Below are 21,650 nucleotides of genomic sequence, written 5' to 3' on the forward strand. Positions count from 1 at the left end.
TATGAAGGTTATATAAACTATGCAAGATAAATTAATGTTTTTTAAAACATATACTGGAAAGTTAGAAAGGCTATGAAGGTCTATCAGTAAGAATTACAGGTGTGAGGGGTGGCTAGGTGGTGCAGTGAATAGAGCACCGGTCCTGTAGTCAGGAGGACCTGGGTTCAGATCCAACCTCAGACACTTAACACAAAAAATAGCCGTATGACCTTAGGCAAGTCACAACCCCAATTGCCCTCCAAAAAGCAAAAAAAAAAAAAAAAGAATTACAGGTGTGAGAACTAAGGTAGAACCTATCAAGTCACTGACTCTCCTAATTCTGCCACCCACCTCATAGCCTTCACTGACAGCAGGGCTTGAAATTCATTTGGTGATTGTTTATTTGCTTCATCTGCCAGTGATAAAGGTTCAACTCCCACTCACCACCCAAGTGTATATGAGAAAACCAAAGTAACTTCGGTGGCTGTGTTCTCGGAGGTTGTCACTAGGTAAGTTGGGACAGTGAAACATGCTGTGCTGAATGGTTTAGCCCTTTAATTCTGTGGAGGTGTTCTTGACTATACAGATATGCTACTCTCCTTTTAAGGAAATTTATGAAGGAAAAAGAGCTTTGGCTGTAAGAGTTGTACTTGACTATTATATAGTTGGTTAGAGAACCTTTAAAATTGTTTGAAATGGCATATTTATTGCTCAGTAAAGAGTTTTTATAGTGGCCAAAGAGTAGAACCAGAGTGAAGTTGAAGTTCAGAATGTAAAAAGTGGGGGAAGGACTAATCAGAGGTGGCAATTGATTGTATTTTAGTGCTTGGAGGTTGATGACACTTTACAACTCATCTGGCTCAATTCCTTATTCTACAGATGAGAAAAATTAAGGTCCAAAGAGTTGTTACTTCATAAAAGGTCTTTTTAAAAAACTAAGCTAGAATTTAAACTTTTGATCTCCAAATTCAGAGCTTCCCCCAGCCCACTACACCGTCATACCTTGGAGCAGGTAGGTTATTTTTTTTTCCAAACTACTTAAAAAATTAGAACTAGATACACAGTAGAATGGCATTGAGGTGAGTCTTCCTAGAATTTTACTATAGTATCAACAGGCAATTGCAACATCATGAGACTTATGTGAAAACCAGGTTTGTTACAAGAGAAATGAACATACATGTGGAACCCAAACAGTTTAGAGTCCTTACAGAAGTTTGCATATTTACAACAGTACAACAAAAGGAAGAGAAAGAGAAAAGGGCATGGCACAGAGGGGAAAGATGCAGTAAAGGGAGGAGAAACAAGACTCAAATTATATGGGGACAGCAACTGGTATTGTATCCTTCTTGGATATTGGCAGATTTCCCCACCTCCCTCTCTTTGTCCGGCACCCAAAGGTTTGGATCATTTGTCCACATTCTTTTTTCTTTTTTTGCTTTTGGGAGGGGGGAAGGCAGGGCAATTGGGGTTAAATGACTTGCCCAAGGCTACACAGCTAGTAAGCATTAAGTGTCTGAGGCTGGATTTGAACTCAGGTCCTCCTGACTCCAGGGCTGGTGCTCTATTCACTGAGCCACATAACTGCCCCATTTGTTCACATTTGTGGATAGCTTGGAAAATTTGCTTGTTCTTCATGTTAATTTCACTTGGTCCTCAATGATACTGTGTGCTAGATAGTACAAATATTTATCCCCCATCTTTTAGATAAAGAAACAAATTTGTTGTAGTCATTTTTCAGTCACATCTGACTCTTTGTGACCCCATTTGAGGCTTTCTTGGCAAAGATACTGGGGTGGCTTACCATTTCTTCTCTAGTTCATTTTACAGATGAGGAAACTGAGGCAAACAGGGTTAAGTGACTTGCTCAGGATCACACAGCTAGTAAGTGTCTGAGGCCAGACTTGAACTTGGGTCTTCTGAGTCCAGTCCTGGTGCTCTATCCATTGCAACACCTAGAAACAAACTAAATTGTTAAAAGTACTTACCCAACATTACAGCAGTGTCAGTACTCAAACCCAGGTGTTCTAACTCCTAATCAGGTATTCTTTCCATTATACTGCATGGCCATATGTGTTCTGCTAAGATAGAATTCCCTGGAGTAATTCCTCCCAATATAATGTAACATCTCTTTGAGATTCATGTAATCAGTCATACTTTCCTTTTTAGATTGGAATGGGAAAAGAAAAATGTCCACATTTGACTTTTGCTCTATCACTACTACTGACACAAAGAAGGCTTGCATGGACCGTATGTGTACTGTTGCCAGAAAGAGCCTCGGTCTTGCAGAAACCAGAGCAAGCCCATCACAGACAGAGAAGACTGACTCTGACAAACTTGATGCAAAACAGATTATGATGAGGTTTGATGCCAAAAGTAAGTGAACATTGCTTTGATTAGAAGTGGCAGAGATAATCCTGGTTGCTGGCATGTTTGAAATTGACCAAGTAAAATAGTACTGTCTGTTTAATGGGTTAAAACTTGAATTTGTATTTGACAACATTTGCCTACTAACTCAAGCAAAGGTCCCTCTTATTGGCCAGGAATGAAGCAACATTAAAATATCATGCTCAATAACTCTAGAATCTGAGTTTTGACCCAAAATTAGTTGAGAGCTCCAATTATTTCCAAAATTGGGCCAAAACAGCTGTTTTGGTTGTTGGAAACCAGTCTTTTTTTTACCCCACACCCTTGAGCCTGTTGTCTGGGAATATGGGAGAAACAATCTCTACATCCAATATATTGTAATATATTAACATATTATTGATGTCATATTTTTTATATTGCATATAATATATATTAATGTATTATAATAAGACAATTATTAGGTTTCCTTTTGTTGGCAATATTGGCATAGTGCTATTCCCAAGAAGATCATGATCTACAACGTTCTAATCTTACCATGAGAATTTCACCGGGGGCTGTAAGACCTTTTATTATGTTTGTAGTAGCCTAAGGCTGGAGAATAAATCATAGTATTTGGATCTGAAAGGGGCTAAAGAGATCATCTCAATTAGACCCTCCATTTTACAAATGAATTACCTGAGTCCAGAGAAAGGGAAAGTACTTGTCCAAGGTCACACAGGAAGTAAATAGTAGAGCAGGATTTGACCCCAATTCTCCTGACTTGAAATTCAATGCCCTTTCTATCATGGCATGCGACCTTAGAATATGTATTTGTACCAATCAGAAAGTAAAGAATGGATGCCTTAAAGAATAGCATTGGGTTGAGATCCTGAATATTTTTGCCATAAATCACCTAAACAAATTAGAATTATTAAAAATCTTAATGGTAAAGAATTTAGAGTAATCAACCTCTGAATTCAATGTGATGATTTATTGTGAAAAAGAAACTTCCTTGATCTTTTTTTTTTTTTGGAGGGGGAGGGTAGGGCAATTGGGGTTAAGTGACTTGCCCAAGGTCACACGGCTAGTAAGTGTTAAGTGTCTGAGGCTGCATTTGAACCCAGGTCCTCCTGACTTCCATGGCTGGTACTCTATTCACTGAACCACCTAACCACCCCGATCTTTTTTTTTTTTTTAAGCAGAAGGAAAAATTAGAGGTGGTGATTTAATTCTTGTCCCAAAGACTTGTCACTACCAGTACTAGTTTACCTTACTGGAAGCTATGCCCATCAACACCTTCTAGTTTTAACTAATAACGTTTTTATTTTCAGCTTCAAGTGAGCCTATCAGCCAAGAGAGAATGAGTAAACCACAGGTATTGCAAGAGGTAATTTTTACTAACATTCTGAACTAATTCAGATTCTACTATGAAAACAATTCAGTCCTGGATCTAATGTTTCAAAAATATCTTAGTTTATAGCATCCTTATTAGGGCTTGGTAATGAGTTTATTATAAGAAGTAATTAGCCTAGGTGTGTTGAACACAGTCCACAGTGGCCTTTTACAAGCTTTGCAGTATATAGCCCTTTTAAACTTTTTAAAACCATTTCCTTTTAAATTCAAGACTAAATTCAAGAGCTTGTGATCATGGGTAACCCCTGGTAGACTGAAGAAGAACTTTATACAAATTTTTTTTCAATTAAGTATTTGAAGGGGAACTAACTTGAATATATTAGTGGTGTCTACTCTAATCAAAGGTGGAAAACTGAAGAGGGAAGAGTAAAGAGCCCATAAAAAGATTAGACACACAAAAAAGAATGTATAACTACCAAAGCTAACAGATAACAACAATAAACTTTAACCTGGTGTAAAATCTAGAGAGTGAGCCACTAGTAACAGGGGAAACATTTCACTAAAAGGAAAACTCATCAGCAAGGTAAATCTGGGTAATGTAAGTTTTCTTCATCCACCACAGAGGGAAGTCGATACTCTGTCCTCAGTAATAACTGACCACAACATTCATATCGGTTTGGGGGAGGGGTGGAGAGGGAATGTAATTAGTATTTATTAAGTACCTACTATGTGTCAGGTGCTTTTACAAATAATACTTCAAAGGATCTTCACAAAAACCTGTGAGGTAGATGCTATTTTTTTTTACTCTCATTTTCCAGTTGAGGAAACTGAGACAGGCAGAGGTTGTGACTTGTTCAGAATCACAAAGCTAGTAAATAGCTGAGGTCAGATTTGAACTCCAGTCTTCTGTCTACAGGCCCAGAGGGTAATAAAGTACAAGCAAAGGCAGCATCAAGATCATGTGAAGACCAGCTGGTTTCTTCCCATCAAGGATGGGAGGATTCCTTCTAAAGGACTGTGATGCCTGTACCTGCCCCTTTATCAGCCATTTGGCTTCATACATCAGGACATACCCAAACCCCATTTCTACAAGCTGTCTTGGCAAACTTTGTGAACCTTGAACCCCAGACTGCCACCTTTATGTAGCACTTCCTCAATTCTCCCTACCCCAAACTTATTTCTTTTTCCCCCTGAATACCATGTTTCTCTATCACACATGTTTTCATAATTATAGGTTTCCCTTGGTTTCTGTCCTTTTTGGTGATAACCACTTCCAAAGTTAGTTTAACCTGAACTTTTGTTTGCCTATAATTGGATTCTTATCTAGTTTTCTTCTCTTGTCTCTTAGACTTATATATGCCTTTACTCCTTCATTCTCTAAATTGGTAGTTCCAAAGAACTTCCCCTTTCACATTTTTTTGCCACTGAACCTTAAATCTTCATGTTAACAAAATGCACGTGTGAATACAAATTCCAGTGTTAGATAAGAGGGAGCTCTGAAATTATTGGAAGAAACTGAAATGGCTAAATATTTAGAAGGTAAACTAGATTCTTTTCTTGTCTACCTTGTCTAATTGAAGGTAAAAAAAAACAAAACACAAATGCCTACTATATAGAAAGACCACTGCTAAAGAGATAACAAAGATGGAAAAATTTCCTGACCTCTATTCAAGTAGATCTTGTCAGTACTCTTCAATTCCTATGAATTCTGGGAAGGCCTTTCTACCCTTTAGGATCAGTTAGATTTCCCCACATAGTAGTGGTTGAAAGCATCAAAAAAGTTGAGATAATGGAACATGTATTATATTATATCTATTGTATCCTATTATATTATATCTATTATATCTAAAAATCTAGTTTGGTTGAAACCTAGTATGTACTTGTACATATTTGGGGATATGAAAAAGCTAAAAAGCCTAAAGCATTGTAAATTTTTTGTTATTTTTTTTCTAAGGAACTATATTCATCTAAAGAGATCTTTCTTGAAGAAATTCAACCATTGAAAGAAACCGATTCGTTAGTGAATGCCAGTAGTGGTTACGCGGGCAAGGAAGATACTGCAAGTGTTGGTAGTATTACTACAAGATTTGTGTCTAATGAAGAGAAAATCTTGTCTGCTATCCAAAAGAAGCGAACAGCTCAAAAATTAAAACTGCATATGGACAAATACCTCCCGATGTCACTGGACATGGGTCAGTAACTATCAAGCTAGATAAAATTCTTCTAGTCTCCCTTATTCAGTCTTGGATTTGAGTGTAAAATAGTCTGGCTAACTCCTGATTAGACTGATCCTGATGACTTGGTCATCTAGTGTCCTTTAAATATAAAGATGCTACTAATCACTTGTATATACATTTACCTTTGAATATAACATATGATAGCTGTTACATATTCAGCCCTGAATAAGAATGTGTTGCTGATTTGATTCTAGTGCCAGATGCCTTGGTTTAAGGAAAACTGGATGTCCTCATGGATTTGGTCATTTGGCATAGTTTAGTTTTCCTCACAACAGAAGCAAAGGGAATATCCTATGGATTGTCAAGGTTGCTAAAATGGATTTGCTATTGGTCCTTAACTACTCTTAATTCTATTGTACCTTCCCTTTGTTAATTGCATCCTATTTACCCAGCATACAGCTGGTTTTACATATATTTGCATGTTGTATCCCCCATTAGATTGTAAGATCCTTGAGGAGATGGACTGTCTTTTGCTGCCTCTTGTACCCCCAGTCCTTAGTATAGTACCTGACACATAGGAGGTGCTTAATAAATGTTAATTTAAGTATGTTCTTCTAGTAGAATTATTAATGCTTTCTAAAAATTCAATATAGCCAATATCCAAGAATCTTCAGAAGAAAACGAAGATTATTTTAGAGAAAACTCTTCAAGAGACAAAGGCAATTCCACATCACTAGATTATCTGCCAAGCAACCTCCAGGCACATAAGAATACTATGGAAAATATCAGAAGTACCAAGAACAACATCAGAAAACTCTTGTACCAGCTCTATGAAGCAATTGAATTGGTAGGATTTTCTGTGTTCTAAGCTGCTGCTACTAAAGCCAACCAGTCCCTTTCTTTTTTAATTTTTTTTTAATTTTTCAAATGCTTTATTAACTTCTGATTTACATCATTCATTTCTGCCAGATTTTGAGTTACAAATTTTCTCCCCATTTTTCCCCTACCCACTGCCCCAAAATAGCAGTCCCACAGGATATCCCCTCCTCCAATCTGCTCTCTCCCATATTTTCTCCCATACCACTTTCGACTTTTCCAGTGGATCCCTATGTCCCAGTGCCTGTATATCTTATTTCCCAATTACATGTAAAATAGTATTAATAATAGTATATATATATATATATATATATATATATATATATATATTTGAGTATTTTAAACTTTGAATTCCAGATTCATTCCCTTCCTCCCTTGTCACCTACCCTTACTGGGAAGATAAGCAGTTCAGTATAGGATGTACATGTGTGGGTAATGCAAAACAGTAACATAGTAGATATATTGTAAAAGACTGACTATATTTCCCTCCCTCCTATCCCACCTCCCACTTGTTCTGTTCTCTACTTTGATCCTCTCCCTTTTCAAAAGTGGGTGCTTGCAACTTCCCCCCCCCCCCCCCCCCCCCCCTCCCCCCCCCCCCCCCCCCACCCCCCCCCCCCCCCCCACTCTCCTGGAGGGTGAGCTAACCTATTTAGTGTGTATTTCATTCCCTCCTCAAGCGAAATTCAATGGGAATAAGGTTGACCCATTCCCTTTTACCTTCTTATTCTTCCCCTCCATTGTAATAGTTTTCCCTTGCCTCTTCTATATGACATAGTTTACCCCATTCTGTCTCTCCCCATCTCCTCTCATTATATTCCTCTCTTACCTCTTAATTTCACCTTTTAAGTATCATCCCTTCCTGTTAAATTGGTCCTGTGCCCTCTATCTATGTATACCTGTAAACATATATACACACATTCACATATGTATGCCCATATACCCTCATATATATAACATATATATAACACATATATAACATATATATACATATATATATTTCTATTCCCTTCAACTACTGAGAAAAGTTTCATAAGTTACAATTATTGTTTTTCCATGTAGGAATGTTAATAGTTCAACTTGGATAAGTTCCTTATGATTTCTTTTCCCTGTTTATCTTCTTGTGCTTCTTGTATCTGAATGTCAAATTTTCTATTCAACTCTGGTTTTTTCATCAAGAATGCTTGAAAGTCCTCTGTTCCACTGAATGACCATATTTTCCCCTGAAACATGACACTCAGTTTTGCTGGGTAGGTGACTCTTGGTTTTAATCACAGCTCCTTTGATCTCCAGAATATCATATTCCAGGCCCTTCAATCCCTCAGTGTAGAAGCTGCCAGATCCTGGGTTATCCTGATTGCGTTTCCACAATATTCAAATTGTTTCTTCCTGGCTGCTTGCAATATTCTCTCCTTAATCTGGGAATTCTGGAACCTGGCTATAATATTCCTAGGAGTTTTCTTTTTGGGATCTTTTTCAGGAGGTGATCGGTGGATTCTTTCAACATCTATTTTGCCCTCTGCTTCTAAAACATCAGGGCAGTTTTTCTTTGAGAACTTCTTGGAGGATGATTTCTAGGTTCTTACTTTGATCATGGCTTTCAGGTAGTCCAATAATTTTTAAATTATCTCTCCTGGGTCTATTTTCCAGGTCAGTGGTTTTTCCCATGAGATATTTCCCATTGCCTTCTATTCTTTCATTTGTTTGGATCTGTTTAACAGCATCTTGGTTTCTCATAAAGTCACTAGCTTCCATTTGCTCCAATCTAATTCTGAAGGAATGAGTCTCCTCAGTGAGCTTTTGAGATTCTTTTTCCATCTGGCAAATTCAGCTTTTTAAGGCATTCTTCTCCTCATTGCCTTTTTGAGCCTCTTTTGCCATTTGAGTCAGTCTGTTTTTTAAGGTATTATTTTCCTCAGTCAGGCTGTTGACTCTCATTTCATAATTTTCTTGCCTTGTTCTCATTTCTCTTCCCAATTTTTCCTCCACTTCTCTTATCTGCTTCTTAAGGTCCTCTATGGCCTGTAACCAGCTCGTATTTCCTTTGAAGCTTTTGGTGCAGGAGTTCTGACGTCACTGTCTTCCTCCTGTTCCATGCTTTGCTCCTTGTTTTCCCCAAAATAGGAGTCTAATGTTGGAATCTTCTGTCTGCTTTGTTTCCTTTGCCTGGTCATGTCACCCCTGAGTCACTTGACCTCTGGGCTTTTCGCCACAGTAGGACTCTGCCACCAGACAGGGGAGCTTTCATCACAAACGCTGGGGTTTTTTTAGCTGCCAGAGATATTAGATGGGTGCCCTTTCTGAGGTCTCCACATGCTCTGGCAAGCTGGACACACACCCCAGGACCTCCACCCTAGACTGCAATCCAGATCCAAGCAGGTTAAAGCAAGAGCGATTACCCCTCAGACTGGGCTTGTTGCCCCTACACTCTCAGGCCAGCAGCTGAAAATGCCACCTGGCGCTGGCTGGTTGTGCCAGATGTCTCAGCAGGGTTCTCACCCCAGAGGCAAAAGCCACGCACTCCCACCTACTGGGTCCCAAAGTCCAGACTACACTCTCCTCTCACTTTGTCCTTCGCATCTATGTGTTGATAAATCTGGAAATGGCCACAGCTGCTGCTGATCTGGGGTCCCTCCAGCTGGGGGCTCCCATGAGGATGGGCTTGGCTCTCAGAGCACTGTGCTGGCCGATTCCTGCCAGGCTGTCCTCAGTGGGAGGTTAGCTTCTCTGTATCATTTTGTGGGTTCTGCATCTCCAAAGTTTGTTTACAGTCCCCTTTTTACATGGATTGGGGAAGGTGGAAGCTAGAGCAGCAGGGAGGTCCTGCTTCTACTCTGCCATCTTGACTCTGCCCAACCAGTCCCTTTCTAACAGTATTTTTACATTCTAAGTTGGAAGGGACCTCAGAGGCCATCTAGTATAAAAAGTCATATGGAGCCTCCTAGTCCCTCTCCATATAACAGTCATTGACAAGCAGTTACCTAACTTCTATTTAATGACCTAGTAAAGGAGAACCCATTCAATATTTCTCAAGGTAGCCCATTGTCAGGACGCTTTGAATATTGGTTAAGTTGCCTCCATTCACTCCTTACACAAATCTCATAAGTATACCTAAATCTTCCTTTGGCTATAGCTTCTATGTTCCCCCCCTCCACCTGAATTCTTCCTATGGGAACAAAAGATTAAAAAAATCAAACCTTGTCAGCATTAGCTCATTGAAGTACTTGATAGCTATCATCACCCTGCCTAAAAGCCTTCCTTTCTCTAAACATTTTCTATTCATCTGATGGGGTCTTAAGGGCTCTCAATATCTTGTGATCTCTACTACATCAATGATGTTCTTAAAATATAATGCCTAGAACTGATATTAAACACATCTAGCTCTGATCAGAGCTTATACCCTGAGCTGGGGACATTGCATCTCAATACTGCCCCAAGACTTTGACTGCTATTGGCCTTATTCCTTAAGCCCCACTGCCAGGTCTTTACCTGTAAGGTAGGCCAGGAGGTGCAGGGATGGTTGTATGTGTGGGTGATGGGGGATGTTAAAGTGGGAGAAGCAACCTTGCTTCTAGGTTCCACTTAGCCATGTGACCTTTCCATTATAGCAATTATATTATTATGGCATGTATGAGAGGATGGCCTCCAACTAAAGGGAAGGAATTACAAATTTCTGACTCCTTGATAAATCCAGCATACTTCAATTGTGAACACCATCATAAGACAGACCTATATCTTCAAGCTTTCCAAATGCTTTGTTTCACTAGACTTACCAAAGCAAGCAAGGTTCTGAGGATCAGCAGAATTACCAGAAGGCCCTATTTAAGATGTGGATCAAGTGGAGCCAGTCTGAAAATGTGAATGATGATTCACAGGTATCACTTACAGGCACATGGAATGTTAATGTCAAACTGATCTGTTTGGTGATTGAACAGGTAACCTCATGAACATTTTAGTTTTGCTTCTATGTATTACAAATGCCCAACTGCCTCAAACTTGAAGGATCATTCAACTAGGAAGACTTCACTATATAAATATTGGAGGATGGTGAGGACTTACAATTGGGGGATCAGGAAAGGTCTACCATAGGAGAATAATACAAGAACTAAACCTTGAAGTCAAGCAGAGACTCTAATGACATAAAGATGGAAGGTTTTCTAGGCATGGTAAGTAGTCTATCTTGAAGGTAGGGATCCCAAGTTTGGGTGAACAGCAAGTAGGTAGGTTGGCTAGACCTGAATATATAAAGGGAAAGGGAGAGGGAAAGTAAAATAAACCTAGAAAGGTAAATAGAAAACAGATTATTAAAAAAAATCCTGGAGGCAACAGAAAACCATACAAAGTTCCCAAGTGAGGATATGGCAGGCTTCTGCTTCAGGAAGATTACTTTGGTTTCCTTGTGGAAGCTGATCAGAGAAAAAGATAGATGAGAAGCTGTCATGGTAGTCTGGGTAAGACAACAAGAGTCTGAACTAGGGTGGGAGCCATATGAGTAGAAAGAAGGGAACAGATGGAAGATGTGAAATTGCTGAGACTTCCCAACTGGATATAGGGGTGGGGAGAATGAGGAAGCTGGGGTAATGACAAGACTGAAAACTGAGGGTAACTAGAAGAATGGTGTTGGCCACCATGTAAGACCTGAAGTCAATGTATATTTTTGAGGAAATGAGAACAGGTTAAGGTAAACTGGTAGACAACACGGTACGTCCCTGATATACCATATTAAACATGTTAAAAACTCTCTGGGAAGTCTTGGATTATGGTGCCTTTTAAAATATTCTATAAAACTCAAGAGCTTAAGGCACCAATATAGACCATAGATCTGACTTACTATACTAAGTAGGGCTAATTGTGTCGAGCCCATCACAGGAGACTAGAAATAAAATGGCACCATACTCTTGGAGTTCAAGATAAACTAACAGTTCTGAGAGCTCAACGCTGCTAATAGTACACTAGTTACCAATCACTTGTGCATTAATTACCCTAGCTCACTTTGGAAACTTTCTGGATGCCTCAGAAGTTCTAGTGAATCTTTTCTCTGAAGTATCGATAGACATACAGTAAGTACATCTTCACAGATATACCTATGACTTACTTGAGGGTAGCCACTCATGACTTCTATAGCCTTCAGAGGTACTAAGTGTGGTATGTGGGGGAAAATGGCAAAAATAAAACAAGAGTTTTAGTTGGAAGATTTTCATGGAGGATAGGGACTTCTGCTAGACCTGGAAAAGGGTAAATTGAAAAGGGGGAAAGAAAAGATAATCCTCAGCATAGTGACTTGAAAGGTACTGAGATCTTTCAGTAGTGTCCAGGCAGCTGGAGTATGACTTTTAGCCAGGTGTGAGCTATTCTGTAATTTGGGGGAGGGAGTAAATCAGGAACTAGCTTTTGAAATGTGCCTCTATTGCCTTGCCTTTTAAGGACAAAAAGGGAACACTAGGGAGAATGTCAGGTTGGGAATAAGAGAAAGTATTCTAGGAATAAGACTATCAAGGCTCTTAGGAAACTTGTCAGGCATCTTGTTTTTGTTTTGTGTTTGTATCCTGTAGTGTAAGAAACTATCTAAGTGACTATTCCTTAATATGCAGAAGAAATAAATATAAAAATCAGCCTTAGTCTGGTGTAATTTCAGGGTAATACTACTTGCTCCCTTGTTTTTTTTTTTTTTTTCTCATGGGAAGATGCTTACCTCAATCCTTAGAGCACTGGCCCTGGAGTCAGGAAGACCCGAGTTCAAATCGGCACTCAGACACTAGCGGAGTGAGTGACCCTGGTCAAAACCAATTGCCTTTGGGGCGGCTAGGTGGCGAAGTGAGTAGAGTGCCGGTCCAGGAGTCAGGAGGACCTGAGTTCGGATCCCACCTCAGACACTTAACACATGCGCACACGCACACACACACACACACACACACACACATAAAACCTAGCCATGTGACCTTGGGCAAGTTACTTAAGCCCAATTGCCCTCCAAAAAGAAAAAAAAACAATTGCCTTCTCCCTCTCTCTTCACCCCCCACAAAAAAAATTACTTGACCTTGCTGTAAAGGGGAGACTGGAGTAAGTCCTATAGGTAGTAAGTGAAAGAGTAGGGGTTTAAAAGGAATCTTCCAACTCCCAAACCAGGATTTGTTTTTGTTTTTTGTTCACTTATTTTTAGTTTACAACATTAAGTTCCATGAGTTTTTGAGTTTTAAATTTTCTCCCCCTCTCCAAGATAGCATGCAATCTGATATAGGCTCTACATATACATTCATATTAAACATATTATCATATTACTCATGTTATAAAGAAGAGTTCTAACCAATGGAATGAGCCACAAGAAAAAAGAGACAAAAGGAGAGCAAATAGTATGCTTCAATCTGTAATTGAATTTCTCTGTAATTTTCTCTCTGAGTATGGATCCAATCCAGGATTTTTAAAAAATGTTAACTATTTCCCATTGCCTATACATATATGTATGTATACATATAGCTTCTAAATTTACACAAAAGCAATTAAAAGGTAATAGAAGGCAGAGCACATTATTAAGACCTTCTTCCAGGAATCTAGAATTAGTGCTAGAATGAGTAACTACAGCTTACTTACTAAAGTCTGTCTTCCCTTTTTCTTGTAGCTCCTGGAAGCCCTGACCCTGGACATGTTCTGTGGCATTGCCCTGAAATTAGAGTTGGCTTTTATGAACCTCATGCCTCAAGTCCAAAGTCTCCCAAGCAGCATACAAGACAAGCTCCAACAGGCTTGTTATGACATGCAGGAACTTTATAAAACCTTTTCACTAAGTAATGGGTTTGAAGATCTAGATAAACATCATCTGACCCAGAGCCAGCTTAAGCTGACCCAAGCCCAGGGAAGCATAGAAAAATGGTTTTTTTTCTTAGAAGATGGCATTTCTTCTGGTTGGATTGTAGAACCACTTTCTGCCTCTGAATATCCCTTTCCAGAGGTACTAGCACTCCCTAAAGAAAATACATCTTGAATTGTGATACAGATTTGGACTGGTATTTCCAAATTCCTGGCAAGCAATCTTGTGCTAGTTTGTAATAACTATATTTTCAGTACTTTTCAAATTATGATAATAAAGTTGCATTCAAAATTAATTTATTTAGCCTTTGTGGATTTTTTAAATGCAAAATCAGAGACCATAAATTTGGGGTAGCTGGTGATAGCGTACAAGGCCTGAAGTCAGGAAGACCCAAATATGTCCTGTGACCCTGGGCAGGTTACTTAACCCCTATTTACGTCAATTTCCTCATCTGTAAAATTGGGATAACAGTATCTACCTCCCAGGGTTGGAGGGAGGATGAAATGAGAGAATAATTGTGAAGTGCAGGGCACACAGTGACTTTTTTTTTTTCCCATTAGTGGTCTACTAAAGGCCATGAAGGTTGAGTTCTCTACAACAAACACCCTTTGAAGGCAGAGGAGCAGCAGGATGAAAATTCAAAGGTCCTTGGTGAAAAGTGAACTATTTTTTTTAATAGTGAATCAATCAACAAACATTTATTAAGCACTCATTATGCACTAGACACACAATACAAAATGTTCTGAAGAGAGTATAGAGCATACAGTATCTGTTGGCTCTCTCAAAGGATACTGCATCCCAACTGCTAGCTCTTCAGTGCTGTGGGTTGCTTTTTTTTTTGTCAGGCTCCTACAGGCTGTGGGTCAGGAGAAGTGGGCTTGCTCCTTCCCCTGTGGCTACTTGAGGACATCACTGTCCAGTTTCTCCTTTGAGGTTCACTCTGTCCAGATACTTGTTGAGATATAATGACTTCCAGGTTACTCTTTTTACTTATTTGAGGAATACATAACTTGATTCATAGTCTCATACTTGGTGAATTCAATATGTTTGGCTATCCCCTTGAAGACTCTAGCCTTCCAAATTCATTCACTTCCAATTCATCAATTCCCATGACCTATATCATTACCTTAGATCTCCCATAATGGTGCCAACTCCTTCAGATGTAAAACTGAAATTCCTCTTTTTTTTGTAGTTTTTAAATTTTTTTTAGTTTGCATCATTCATTTCCACAAGATTTTGAGTTACAAATTTTCTCCCCATTTTTCCTCTACTAACCACCCCAAAACAGCAATCCCACTGTATACCCCCTCCCCCAATCTGCTCTGTCCTATATCTTCCACCATCCCCCTCCTACTTTCCATTAGGGCATAGTGGATTTCTAAGCCCCAGTGGCTGACATCTTATTTCCCAGTTACATGTAAAAATAATAATAATATATTTTTTAAAACATTTGATTTTAAACCTTTTAATTCCAGATTCTTTCCCTTACCTCCCTCATCACCCACCCTTACTGGGAAGATAAGCAATTCAATATAGATTGTACATGTGTGCTATGCAAAACATTTCCATAGTGGATATATTGTGAAAGACTGACTATATTTCCCTCCCTCCTATCCCACCTCTTGTTCTCTACTTTGATCCTGTCCCTTTTCAAAAGTGGGTGCTTCCAACTTCCCTCCCCCCCCCAAGCCTGCCCTCCTTTCCATTATCCTCCCTCTCATCACCTTCCCCCCTGCTCTCCTGTAGGGTGAGATACCCTATTGAGTGTGTATGTCATTCCCTCTCTAAGCCAAATTCCTTGAGAATAAGGTTGACTCATTCCCTTTTGCCTTCCTGTTCTTCCCCTCTATTGTAGCAGTTTTCCCTTGCCTCTTCTATATGAGATAGTTTACCCCATTCTATCTCTCCCCATCTCCTCTCATTATATTCCCCTCTCATCTCTTAATTTCACCTTTTAAGTATCATCCCTTCCTATTCAACTGGTCCTGTACCCTCTTTCTATGTATACCTGTACACATATATACACACACACACATATGTCTATATAGGAGGGTATATTGGCACATGAATACATATGTGTGATTGTGTATATATGTATATATATATATATATATATATATATATATATATATATATATATTTCTATTCCCTTTATTCTCATACTGAGAAAAGTTACATAAGGTACAATTATCATTTTTCCATGTAGGGATGAAAATTATTCAACTTTGGTAAGTTCCTTATGATTTCTTTTCCCTGATTACCTTCTCATGCTTCTCTTGCTTCTTGTATCTCAATGTCAAATTTTCTATTCAACTCTGTTTCTTTCATCAAGAATGCTTGAAAGTCCTCCATTCCATTGAATGACCATACTTTCTCCTGAAACATGACACTCAGTTTTGCTGGGTATGTGATTCTTGGTTTTAATCCCAGTTCCTTTGACCTCTGGAATATCATATTCTACTGCCAGATCCTGTATTATCATGATTGTGTTTCCACAGTATTCAAATTGTTTCTTGGCTGCTTTTAATATTTTCTCATTGATCTGGGAATTCTGGAAACTGGCTATAATATTCCTAGCAGTTTTCTTTTTGGGATCTTTTTTAGGAGGTGATTAGTGGATTCTTTCAACCTCTATCTTGTCCTGTGGTTCTAAAACATCAGGGCAATTTTCCTTGAAAATTTCTTGGGGGATGATTTCTAGGTTCTTTTTTTGATCATGTCTTTCAAGTGGTCCAATAATTTTTAAATTATCTCTCCTACATCTATTTCCCAGGTTGCTCTGTAGTGCTTAGTGGTTACCTCTCAGATGTTTAAAATTTTGTGCTGCAATCAAATATAGGGAAAAGGAAATAATGCTGGGGCTGTCCTACAGAATAAGCTGGGTGATAGGAACTAAGGCTAGAGGAGTAATTGAGGAGTATTAATGAGCACTATCATCAGGTTTAGTAATTATAATTAAAAGCTAGAAAAACAGGGATAATGGGGTACAAAGGACCTAGAGCATCATAAAGTTGCTGTTCTTGGTACTATAAAGGAAAAAAAGACAAATCTAAACATTGTGATCTATGCAATTTTGGCCTAAGAAACTTTGTCAGTTTATTAACGTCAGTTCAGGAAAGTTCCTGAGAAGAGTAGATTTTTTAGTTTCCTAAACTGACAGAGGTTTAAAGTAAATCAGGTTGTTTGTAAGCACAATTTAATAAGTAGTTTTTGTCACTATGTAAGACAGATCTGACCCAGGTATGACACAGGCACCCATAATATGTGCACAGATACTCAGGATACTCTTCCCTCCCCCAGCATACCCACCCCCTGACGTTCCCAGATGACCTTTTTGCAACCCCCCTTGGAAGACTCCACGCTCTGAAGCAGTGGCCAGTAAGAGCCCAGCTGTCCTTTCATTTCTATTTCCAGTCGTGTAGGATTGAACAGGAATGGATGTTTTTGAATCAACATCACAGATCTCATTGTCTTTCACTCCAAACCCACCACTCTTTCCCACTTATTTCTGTAGAGGGCACCACTATTCTTCCAGGCACCCAGCTTTACAATCTTGGTGTCATCTTGACTTCTCTCAAATTGTATATTAATGCTATTGCCAACTCTTGTTTCTAAGTCTACAATATCTCTCACATTTGTCCTCCTCTCCACTCACATCACCAGTACTCCAGAGTAAGCCCTTATCATCTCTCACCTGGACCCCTGCAATAGGAGCCTATTTGGTCTTCCTGCCTCAAGTCTCTCCCCTTCAGACTAATTCACTTACACCCAACTGTCAATACGATATTTCTAAAGCCTAAGTCTATGGTACTTCCCTGCTGAATAAACACCAGTGTCTCTTTATTACCTGTAGGCTAACACAGTAGTCTTCTGTGTTGCAATTTTAAAGCCTTTTACAAGCTTATGTTTAACACTATCTCTGGGCTACTCCCTCCTAACTCACCCTCACAGATTGGGTCCCCATAAGGATAAATGCTACAAAGGGGTGTGAGGGTAATTCTGTGGGTCGTTATTCCTATTGCTCACAAGCTTCCACCCAGTGTGCTTCCCATCAACAATTAGCCTGCAGGCACAATTAGCTGTTAGCAAATGCATTTTCTAATAAAGCATAGCAAGACTAATTATTAAACTTTCCTCTCCATAAAACTTGGGTGCACCTTCTCATACATAAATATGAAGGGTCCTTGGGAAGAGTGGGCAATAGTACTCGGGCACATGTGGAGAGAATGTGTGGCAAAAGCAACTTGTAACTCCTGTAACTGCAAGACCTAAAACCTTAAGAGTCCTCACATGGCTACCTTGGGGCCCAGGTGGCTGCCAGGAGTCCCATTTCTCAGAGCGGCTTCTTCCCTTGGCTGACTGTGCCCTTGTTTGTCACCTGGATGAGAAGGTCCTCTTCAAAGTTACATGGTGGGGAGCTGAGGAGGCAGAAAAAGAGAATCCCTTGGGTCTTATTGCTTATCTGCTCTGAGAGTTACCTGCTTTCTTCTCTCCAGAGCTTAGTTATTTATAACTTCCATGGGTGTATGATTAATTTGCTTGCTTTGCTAACTATAATGTTTCTTATTATCAGAGAAAGGCCTTAGGGGTCAATACCTCCTTATTCCTCTTACCTGCTCTTTATTTTTTATCATTACACCAAGTGAGGTAAGGGAATCCCCCTCCTTTCTACATCCCTTTTTGTACTCTATGGTCCAATCAAACTGGTCTTCCTATTCCTCACACATGATAATCCATCTCTCATCTCTCTGCCTTTATATTGAAATGCACTTCTTCATTATTTGTTCCTCAGGATTCTTTACTCAAGCACCACATTTTACAGGAAACCATTTTTTGGTCTCCCACCTTCCCAAAATTACCTTGAATTTTTTATGTGAGTGGGATAAAAGTGATGACTTCTCAAAGATTTAATAATAGATTGCCTGGACCACAGACTTAGGTTTCTATTAACTAGATGTGTATGTGTGGGTGAGGTGGAAACTTCTCAGGTAGTATTCTAAAATCTAGACAGATTTGTCGTAAGTTACTAGACTTAGCAGCCTGCGCTAGCAGCCCAGGACCCTTGCCTTACTTCCCCAGTCATAAGCTGAAGTTTTGGTTAAACTAAGCTAATGTGTAAGAGGGGAAGGTATAGACCATTCATATCTAACCACAGGCCCAGATGCCCCAGACTTGTTTCCACTGACCACCATCTGACCTATACAAATATAAAATTGAAATCCTGTTACAAAACTCTGGACAGGTCATCGTGACCTAAAATCACCATGATTCCTAAAATATTGTCTGCTTTCATACCTATGTTGATACTCCTAGATATGTATCTTCTGCTTTCATATCTATTTTGATATTGCTGACATTTTACTTGCTGTATAAGCAGATTTGTGTGGCAACACAGGACAGAGGAGGGAGGGGCGAAAGGGCTAGTCTTTTGGATATATAACCAAGCTTTACATTCTGTATTTTGGGCCTCCCTCACCAGACTGCTTCTGGTCACAATGCCTCCCCGCCCCGCCCTTCCTGAGGGAGGTAATAAAGATCTTTTTGTTTCTCTGAGAAACCTCTGTATTAATGAATTTATTTTGGGCAAGGGACTTTTGTCCCACACATAAAGACTATTCTTATTCTATGTTATCTCCCTTTGCAGAATACAAGTTCCTTTTTTTGTGAAGGTCCTATTTAATTTCTGTATTCTTAGCATTTAGTAGATTCCCTAGAAACATTAACTGTGAAGAGCTTGGAGTGGAGCAGTCCCCATGAACTGAGATATGGAACAGGAGGGAGAGCTGCCTACATGTGAATCCAGGCAAGATTTGGGAGCAGTAAGCCTGTGGAGAGGGAGTCGTGGGTTTGGGAAGCCAGCCTCAAGTCAAGATGAAAGAGAACTTTACTTTGGATACTTGTATTGACTAATTAGATTTGTAACTTACTGTGACCTGGGAGTGGAAGGTGTTTGTACTTTCTGCTACCCCTTAAGGATTATTGGAAGTTGTAGTGCCAACACAATATTCTCAGCACCAACTGTGACTGTAAATATGCTGACATAGTGCTCTATTGACAAATATAAAAGACTCTCCATATAGAAGACAGAAGCAAAATATTTATTCAGATACCAGAGAGCCAAATCCAACACCAGGAAACCAAATCCATCATAGCAACATAGAAGTTAATATACCACAGTGCAACAGAGAGCCACACCATCTTTTAGCCTTCCCACAAACCAACACTCACAAACCTAGCTGTCTCCTTGCCTGAATGTCCTCTCTCTCTCTCCCACCATCCAGCTGCTCTGATTCTCAGCTTCCTGGGGGCTCTGTTCCACCCTTCAGCAAACTCCTCCTATCACAGGGTCCACATGATTACATTCAACCTATTAAGGAGCAAGGAAGATCTTCAAATCAGGGATGGTCTTCAAATTCCCTTAGGCTTATTAAGGGACAGAGAAGATCTTCAAATTCCCATTATCATTACAGAAGCCAGCCTCTAGTCAAGATGAAAGAGGACTTTACTTGGATACTCTGTATTGACTGAGGATATTGTAACTTACTGTGACCTAGGGGTGAATGGTGTTTGTATTTTCTGCTATCCCTTAAAGATGACTATAAGATATACTGAATGACATGTTTTGTTTAAGACTATGTAGCCACCTTATTAATATGTTATTATGTTGTGAATGTTATACTTCAGCTTCTTCAATGTTTTTCTTTAGTTTATTGCTTAATAAATAGAGAGTTCATTATACTATATTATTAGACTCTTAAAGTCATTCACAGCAGTAGTCCTCAGGAAAACTGTCGTGATTGTCTTTATACCACACTGTGTATATATGGTCCATACTGCATACTCTGTGTATATATGATACATATCATACATGCTGTGTATATAATAGGATCCATAGGACACACACACATATATATATAATATGATACATATCACATGATATGTATATCATACATATCAGATTGTATCTATAAAATATGCATCTCACACACCATGTGTATATAACATATACATATCTCAATAGTGTGTATATTTAACATAATATATATCACACTGTGTTTATGTAGTATGTAATATATATCATACACTATATATGATATGGAATACATATCACACTGTGTGTGTGTGTATATAATACATAATACAGTATGTGTAAGTATATGTATACACACACACACTACACAGTGTGGGAGTTTCAGTGGATAGTGTGCTGGCCCTGCAGTCAGGAGGACCTGAGTTCAGATCCAGTTTCAGACACTTCCTAGCTATATGACCCTAAGCAAGTTACTTCACTGTGTTTGCCTCAGTTTCCTCATCTGTAAACTCAATTGGAGAAGGAAGTGGCAAACCACTCCAGTATCTTTGCCAAGAAAAACACAAATGGGGTCACAAAGAGTTGGATATGACTGAAAGGACTGAACAACAACAATTACTAGGGGCAATACCTCATAGAAGCAAGCCAATATATATCAACCATTAAATGAACCTGTCCCATAGAGAATGTAAAATGCGGAAAATTGTTTCACTTCTTATAACCAAAACTTTGATAATTTATCTTAAGTTTTTAGTCTTTATTGCTCTTAATAGTTCTCATCTAACCCTCCTATGACTGCCACAATTCATTTCATATTATTTGATTTTCAGTTGTCATTATCCTTCTTTGATATGAATAAGGATATATTTACTGCTTAAAATTTTTTAATTGCAACTGTTGGCTTTACTTTGGTAAAGTAAGTTAATTGATATTGCATGCTAGGAACTATATGAATGTGTGTGTGTGTGTGTGTGTGTGTGTGTGTGTGTATGTAACAGCAAGCACCCCAAGCGTCCTCAGGGTTGCTGCCACCACAGGTTCTTGGATCTGCTTTGATAAAGGAAAGCAACTCAAAATGGGTTAACAAGCTTACTTTAATCAGTCAGACATATATTGTTTACCTTGTTCAGGGGAAAAAGGTCAGCACCCCGAACTTCAAAGTATACAGGCAGAATTATCAAGACAGAAACAGATCTATTAGACAGATTTCAAACTGTCCAACCATTACATCCATACCCAGTCAACATCTGGGTTTCAACAGAATCCAGATCAAATCACAGAACACTTCTCAAAGTGAGCCCCCCAA

General features: G+C 39.1%; 1 protein-coding gene across 1 annotated transcript; it reads left to right on the forward strand.

The window, feature by feature from the left end:
• Positions 1-2,188: 2,188 nt before the first annotated feature.
• On the forward strand, positions 2,189-13,828 carry LOC138159164 (perilipin-3-like). The gene is made up of 6 exons (XM_069085434.1): positions 2,189-2,352; positions 3,654-3,709; positions 5,630-5,867; positions 6,506-6,699; positions 10,496-10,603; positions 13,345-13,828. Exons 1-6 carry the CDS (start codon positions 2,220-2,222, stop codon positions 13,705-13,707), a joined length of 1,092 nt encoding a protein of 363 aa, XP_068941535.1. The 5' UTR covers positions 2,189-2,219; the 3' UTR covers positions 13,708-13,828.
• The last annotated feature ends 7,822 nt before the right edge of the window (positions 13,829-21,650 follow it).

This window comes from Petaurus breviceps, unplaced genomic scaffold (assembly GCF_028583685.1).
Source record: "Petaurus breviceps papuanus isolate PSGF00001 unplaced genomic scaffold, PetGlider_PUasm1.0 175, whole genome shotgun sequence".
Taxonomy (NCBI): domain Eukaryota; kingdom Metazoa; phylum Chordata; class Mammalia; order Diprotodontia; family Petauridae; genus Petaurus; species Petaurus breviceps.